The 7917-nt window shown below is 38.4% G+C and overlaps 1 protein-coding gene across 1 annotated transcript in view; it reads right to left on the reverse strand.

Moving 5' to 3' along the window:
• Positions 1 to 7028, reverse strand: part of LOC105032865 (LRR receptor-like serine/threonine-protein kinase EFR) — a 14588-nt gene extending 7560 nt beyond the window's left edge. The window contains exons 1-3 of the mRNA XM_073252867.1: positions 6540 to 7028; positions 5406 to 6456; positions 4990 to 5251 (exon numbers count right to left, since the gene is read on the reverse strand). Coding sequence (XP_073108968.1) covers positions 4990 to 5251; positions 5406 to 6456; positions 6540 to 7028 — 1802 coding nt within the window. The remainder of the gene's footprint in view (positions 1 to 4989; positions 5252 to 5405; positions 6457 to 6539) is intronic.
• Between the last annotated feature and the right edge of the window lie 889 nt (positions 7029 to 7917).

Genomic DNA, 7917 nt, shown 5'->3' on the forward strand with positions numbered 1-7917 from the left:
TATACTTTTTATTTATTTTTAAATTTTTATATTTTTCATACGTATAACCTCTTGTTGATGAAATCATATTTTTCATAGAATAAGAATCAGTATATGAGATGTGAAAAGGTATATTTTATTATAACCATTAATTTTATGAATATATTTTATGACAATAGCATGTTTATGAAGCAGAAATTTTATGATTTTTCTATCTACATATATGTATATTTTAAGAAAAAGATATAACAATTTGAAAGGCTCTCAAGTAGCTATGAATAAATCTCTATGGAAGGTCAATATCCAGAGTTAGCATTTATAATAACACAGATCCTACCAGTGGGTATAAAGTTGGCATATAAAATAAGAACTTATCGATTAAGAATACTAACCCTATCATGGATATAAAGTAACCATAGCATGAATATCTATGAACAAAATTTTGAAACATGATATGGACATATGATAAGAATGATTTATAATTCATGTTTATGAAATATTCAAAAATTATGCATGCACGATTGATTTATGAGTTGTTTTATTATATGTTCTATGAAATACTTTATTTTTGAAGGATCTACTATTTTCTAAATATTATATTATTATGAAAAAACTTATGCTTGATCCGGTAAGAAAGGGTAGATTCTACTTATTGAGCTAGTATAGCTCATATTTTTTATTTTTTTTTATAGAGAAATAAGGTTAGGACCAACAGAGGATTTAGGCTTGGGAATCTATGTAGCAAGCTTGAAAATTTTGTAGCTAAAATTTAATTTATTTGATTATCTTGGACTTCTAGTTATCTATTTATAAATTTTGAGGCATAGATTTTGGTATTTGATATTAGATTTACTCTGAACCAAACTTGATTTAATTACTTGATGAATGATGGATTAAATCTTTATTATATTTTATTTATGATAGATTTTAATTGATTATGATCGATTGGCTTCATGTTATTGTGGGTTATACCTTTTAGTAGCATAGCTATGTTATATCCCGAATTTGGAATGTGACATCACCAATTTTCCTCATTTGACCATGCTAGACTTAGGTACGGGACCTAAGCCTTCACCTTCTTTCTTTTCCAAGCTTATTACTACTGTTTAGAGCTGACAAATCACTAGTTTTGGATAAAAATAGGGCCTTCCCTATTCTAAACCCTCTTCCTTATTTTGCCAACCACTAGCGATTGTGGTTGCTACCGCGGTCATCTCCTCATCGGTACTGGGCATTGCTATTGGCCGCTGACTCGAGTTCCATGGCCATGACAAGATGAAAAGGGGGAGGGGCTCCAGGGCGCTATTTTAAAGAAAAAAAATAAGTGGAGAGTGAGAGGGCTACCTCTCTTCCCTCTCTCTTTCCTCTTTTATTTCTTTCTCTCTTTAACTAGCTAGGTTGAGGAAATTTGTGAAAAAAAATCTTCTCTTCTATTTTTTCTTTCCTTTACACTTTCTCTCTTCACTGGTTCTCTCTCTAGATGTCTTCTGGACTAATGGATGGTCTAGATACCTAGGTAAATCCAGATTAATTGGTTGACTTTTGGAGGGATCTTGGATCTATAATATTTAGATATTTTTCTATAATTTTTCTTTATCCTTGATTGCCTATGATTATATATTAACCTGGATTTTGTAGAGATGCAACTATCTGCACAAAATAGTGTTGAGTGGAACATCTTGTCCTTGAGTTCATAGAATGAGGAGCGGATTGGTGTCTCTATTATACTTGAGTTAGTCATCGATACAGGTAACGGTTCTTTACACGATCATCTACATGATTATGAAAAATTTTATTTATAACTATACCTACATGTTTGTGTGTGTTATTTATATACTGACTCGTGTATCATATGTTGATGAATTGATGTTACATGGTTCATAATTAATTAGTATTTAATCATAGATATCATGTTGAATAAGAAAATCATGACTTAATATAATTGATGGGGTGTGGGCAGTATCTAGGTTAGTCGGTCATGCACAAAATATGGTGTATATACTGGGTCAATCTCGATCTGGGGGTGATACTAGTTTTAGCCTACCACAGGTTGGAGCATGACTGTAACTAATTTATTTTCGAAAATTAAATTATGACTTTAATATAATGGATTGGGTATGGGCAATATTTGGACTGATTAGTCATGTAAGAAATATGGTATGTGTGTTGGATCGATCTTGGGCTGGGGTGCAACATTATGTTTGGTCTACAACCGGCTATAGCATAGTTTAATTAATCCAATGTTGAAAAAATAAACAAAATCTTTGCATAATTTTAAAAGTGCAAAATGAAGAGCATGTGGACTAGTCGGTCATGTGTGAAATATGACATATCAGCCACAGGTTGAGATGTGATATTATGGTTATTGATCATGGGTTAAAGTATGGTATATGTTTGACCTACCATAGGCTAGAGCATGATTGTGACCGGTCCAGTATTGAAATCAAATCAAGATGATAAACTATATTTAGTTGAAAGATATTTGGACTAGCTGGCACATGTAAAATATGGTATTTATGATGTCAGCTATAGATCGAGATGTAGTTGCTAGCCACATGTAGAAATGTGGTGTAGGTTTGGCTTGTCATGAGCTGGAGCATGAATGGGTCTAATCTAGTATTAGAGTAATAATGTGGTCATGATCTAACCATGTTAATCAAATAATAAAAAATAATTTCATCAGAATATTGTTGAATCAAATTATTGTTTGGATGATATATAAGTCATGACATGTATCTCGAGATTTTTATATGATGGTATGTATGCAACTGAATATCTATACGATTAGACTTAATGTAAATATTGGCATGGCCTATATATATGTATTTTATAGCATACATATTGTCATAATGAGTGTTATTCAAATTATTGATATATGAATTTTACTATTTTCTTATCGGCTAAATGTTAAAGCTCACATCCTCCTTTTTTTTCTTTTTTCAGAGTTGTAGAATATATAGTTTCAGATAGATTTAATTTGAAGTTTAAATAGTGGAGTCATTTTATAAGTCTTGCATGATCTCTAAAATTTTATCTTAAGATTTATGTAGCCATATTATACGATCGATTCGGATGCTAGATTTGGGATATGATAATGATACCGAGGGATCCCGATAAGAGTCAACTTGGAGAGAGAAAAAAAAAAAGCTAATAAGATGGATGAGGAGCATGAGAGAGAGAGGGAAACCCCTTCACCCTCTAACACATGCGGGTGGGAAGAGAGAGATAGAGTGAAAAAGAGAGTGATGAGAGCCCTTCTTTTTTTTGCCCCTTTTCTTCCTAATTAAATTTAAGGAAAGAGAGAAGATCCAGGAGGAAGTGAGAAAGAGAAGAAGAAGAAGAAAAGAAGAAGAGGAGAGAGAATAGAGGAAGAGAGGGAGAGCGTGGAAGAGAGAGGGCACAGAAGTGAGAGAGAACATGTGAGGGTGGGAGAAAGAGGGCATGAGAGACAGATAGGGCCAAGGAGGAAGAGAAGGAGATACCGGACCGACGAGGAGGTGTCAAGAGCGGGTCTGAGATGGTGGTGAGGTGGTAACTGAGTGTGGAGGAAGGGAAGAGGTAAGAGGGAGGGTGGTTCATCGTGGTGGGGTGCTGGGCACGGAAGGGAGGAGAGTCAGTGAATCGCTCCCCATGGGCCTTGCATAGTTTGGCCTAAGCCATGGCCCAGGTATCACAACTTAGGGAGTATTTGGAAAGGATAGGATTGGTTCAAATCCTATAGGATTTCGCAATCCTATGGATAAAAATCTCATTTCTTTTCCTAAGCAGTATTTGGATGATTTAACTGTGGAATAAAAGAACAATGGGAAGTGGCTAATCCATGGGATTTTATGGGATTAGTTCACATGGGATTTTTCTCACAATAGGATTTTATATATAATCCTATAGGATCAAATCCTACATCCTATTATAAATTTTATCTTAGGTTTATAAATCCTAAACATCCAAACAGGCCCTTAAGAGGTTTGTTTATCTAGTAATGTATGGATCATTCTTCTTATGTAACAGGTTTATAAGTGACCATTTGGTGGGCTTGGAGCTTGATGTCCTATAGGAACTTCTGTTTTTGTGAAACCATGAATACCTGATCTGATGCTCCAACTCAATCTGAGGGTTTCTGGGATGCTTGAATTCTAAATCAGCTGACTGTTCTCGCATGCTAAAATCACGACTGATTTCTGGAAGTCCTAGTTTCTTTTTTTTGTTTTCTTTTTTCTTGAAGTAATGATATAGTTCCTCTTCTATATCACTCATTTATTGATGGAATTAGAGCATATAGAACTCATTTCATTCTACTTTGTAATACTTCAGCAAATTTAGCTTTGCTTTGCTTATCCTTTCTCCATATTGCTCCTGGATACTTGTTGATATAATTCAAATTCAGAATTATATCTTCTTCTTCCTCATAAAGGTATCGGGCTCGTGAACTTTGACCACCTCTTCCTCTTTTTGTCTCTTTGATTCCATTCTTTCACTATCTTTCACTGTGAGCTGCTACTTTTAATATTGGATATCAATGTTGTAGTGAACTTAGTGGTTGTGCTACCAACTACATAATAATTGAATCACCCTAGGAAAAAATAATATAATAATTGTTTAGCCATATTAGGACACTGCAGTCTAGTTAGCTGAAGAAACTCAGAGTTAATGTTAAAATGCAGACATTTAACAAAATATTCTCATAGATTTGAAACTCTCATTTATATGGAAAAATAATACATGCAGAGACATACACAACTATGATATTTATTACTAATTTTTTGAAGCCACAGTTAGAAAATAAACAACAAAATCACAGCTCAAATCTCCAAGATGTTTAACATTAGGAAATAGACTTGTAACATCAAATGCTGCAACTTGACAGTTATTAGAATGAGATGCTAAGACAGACTTTACCTTCCACTCAAGCTTCACCAGATCTTCTAATGAACTCAAGTCCCAAGGTAAGCATCCCTAATTACATGCATAGTTTTGGCAACATCACTTATATTCAATCTTTCTCTTACTAACCCATTTGAGCAAGAAAGACCAATTCTTGCTATGGATATTAAGCATTCATGAGTTTTACTCTCATCCTCTGCAAGTGGCATTAGTGGATCCACAATTGCCATGACTCTTTCAGGAAAAATTATCTCGACAAATTTTCGAAAGCTTAGGCCATCCTTGAACATATCATCATTAAGAAGACTCTTTCTAGTAAGCATCTCCAAGAGAAGGATTCCATAGCTATAAATATCACCGAAAGTAGATACCTGACCACTTGCACCGTATTCTGTAATATATATATCTAAATGCTTGAGCAAAAAGTATTAATTCAATGATAATCTTTAACACCAAAAAGAAAGTAGTAGAAAAGAGAGTTTAGCATGGACATCTTAAATACAGCAAATATGAGTCAAGAAGATAGAGATGAAAACAAAATATACCTGGAGCTATATATCCAAGGGTTCCCTTTATCCGGATTGAGCCACTGTTGTCTACCAACGAGTTTGTTGAAGCTTTAGACATAAACCTTGCCAAACCAAAGTCCCCCACATGAGCAACCATCTCATTATCAATCAGTATATTGCTAGGCTTTAGATCACAATGAGCAATAGATGGCTGACAATTATTATGAAGGTAATCGGTTGCATCAGCTACATCAACTGCTATGTTTAACCTTTGAAGCAGGTTTAGGCTTTCTGTACGATGATGCCCATCTAACTCTGGACGTAACCATTTCTCTAGACTTCCATTAGGAATGAACTCAAAAACCAAAGCTTTGAAATCATGGCCTCTGAAATCAACCATTGAGCAGGAAGTCATGACCTTGACAAGATTTCGATGTCGAGCACTTCTCAGCACCTCACATTCAGCTAGAAAGCTCTTCGAAGCTCCTTGATTTTGAAGGTTGAAAACCTTCACAGCAACAATAGTTTGGTGAGGACTCAAGATGCCCTTATAGACAGAACCATACCCTCCTCTGCCAATGAGATTAGTGGAAGAGAATCCATCAGTTGCTCTAATCAGATCAGTGTAAGAAACTCTGGGGAATTGATCTTCCAATGGATGTACAATTGGAGCATTATTTTTCGACTTCCGTTTCCATAGAAGGATAAAAAAGGAGAATAGAAGGATCATACACAAGACTGCACCAGCTATTGGAGTCACTATTTTTAGTAACAGAGGGCACTTTCTCATTTTGTATGACTTTCTTGGGCATGTGGGCAAGTGTAATTCTGGAACACCCCCACAGAGTCGACTATTTCCTTTGATGGAAATCTGAGTAGCATTTTTAAAGACCCCCTTTGCTGGCACTTCACCTTCAAGATGATTGAAAGACAAATTCAACATTTGTAATTGTTTCAAGTCCGCTAGAAATGTTGGAATAGGCCCTGTTAAATTATTATGTGAGAGATCTAGTTCTGGAAGGCCTCTCATGTTGCTCACGGACTGGGGAACTGTCCCTTGGAACAAGTTGTTACCCAGATCTAAGTACTGCAAGATCTCACAGTCACCAAGTGTGCTGACAGCATGTTCCTAGAAATATCTAGAGCTTGGAGATTCTTTAATCTCCCAACCTCTAGAGGGAGAGATCCATCCAATGAATTGTCACATAAATCTAGATAAAGGGACAAGGCGGGAAGGCTCAAAATCTCTTTTGGTATGGTTCCAGTAAGATGATTGGCAGAGAGGCCCAAAGTTGATAGGTGTTGCTGGTTTCCAAGACTTTGAGGTATGGGGCCTTGCAGGTTATTCTGGTCCAAATAGAGTTCAGTCAGTTGTGTGAGATTGCTTAGAGAGAATGGAATCTGCCCTATAAACCTATTAAAAGACAAGTCTAGCCTCCCTAACATCGCAAGCTTACCGATGCTTTCTGGAATAGCACCAGTGAAAAGGTTGTAATCGAAAGAAAGCCAACAGAGGTTGGCTAGGCTTTCAATTCCATGAGGGATTCTCCCTGACATGTGGTTTTCGTTCAAAAGCAATACTTGGAGCTGTGAAGAGAGGTTGACTACTGAGTTGGGCAACATGCCTCCCAGCATATTGTAGCCGAGTGCCAACACCATTAACCGGCTGCAGTTGGTGAGAGAGTCGAGAAATTCCCACCCCTCGGCATCTCTTGCTTCCAGATGATTCTTTTCTACATTAAGATAGTAAAGGCTTGGTAGCCTTTGTTAGGATTTGACGCCTCGAGATTCAGCCCACATTGAGCCCACAGCGAGGTTCGCGGCGAAAAACGGAGTCCAACGAGACCAAGATCACCCGAAACGGAGTTCGGATGGAGGAGATACGAGCTTTTGAAATCGGCACGAGATTCGAGATGGTGGAGGACCACCGGCGGCGGGCGGCAGTGGCGCGGCCGCAGCTAGCGGCGCGCGGGACGCGCGACCCACGCGGGCGGGCGGCCCAACCAGGCGCGCGGCCCAGCCGGGCGCGCGGCCCAGGCTGGCGCGCGGCCCAGCCCCACGCGAGCCCGCGCGCAGGCACGGCCTGCTGGCCCTTTGCCCCGGTCCACCGTGGATCGGGCGGTCCACGGCTGGGCCTGTGGACCGTGTGGGCGTTTCCCACGCGTTTCTCACGGTCTACGGTACTATTTCGTGGACCGGAGTGCGATCTGAGGGTGTGGGTGGCTCCCGATCTTGATCCGATGGTCCAGAAGTTATCTGGTTTTGTTTAGGACTCATAATCCATCTCTAATCAAGTTTTTAACCCTTTAAAAGGGCCTGCGTGAAACAGAGGGGGTGGTGGTTCGGATTTTTGCGCTGTACGAAGCCCGTACGGAATGCAAGAGAAGAGAAAGGCTGAAGTGCTGAGAGAGAAGGAGCAGGAGGCTCTTGGACAACGATCGCCAGGCACTTCAGGGGTTCAGGGGGGTCTTCAAGAGAGAGAGAGCTTTTGTGAGAAAAACTTCTAGTGAGAGAGAATTGGGTATACAAGGGTTGAGGGTGAGGTCTC

Source organism: Elaeis guineensis, chromosome 1, assembly GCF_000442705.2.
Source record: "Elaeis guineensis isolate ETL-2024a chromosome 1, EG11, whole genome shotgun sequence".
NCBI lineage: Eukaryota > Viridiplantae > Streptophyta > Magnoliopsida > Arecales > Arecaceae > Elaeis > Elaeis guineensis.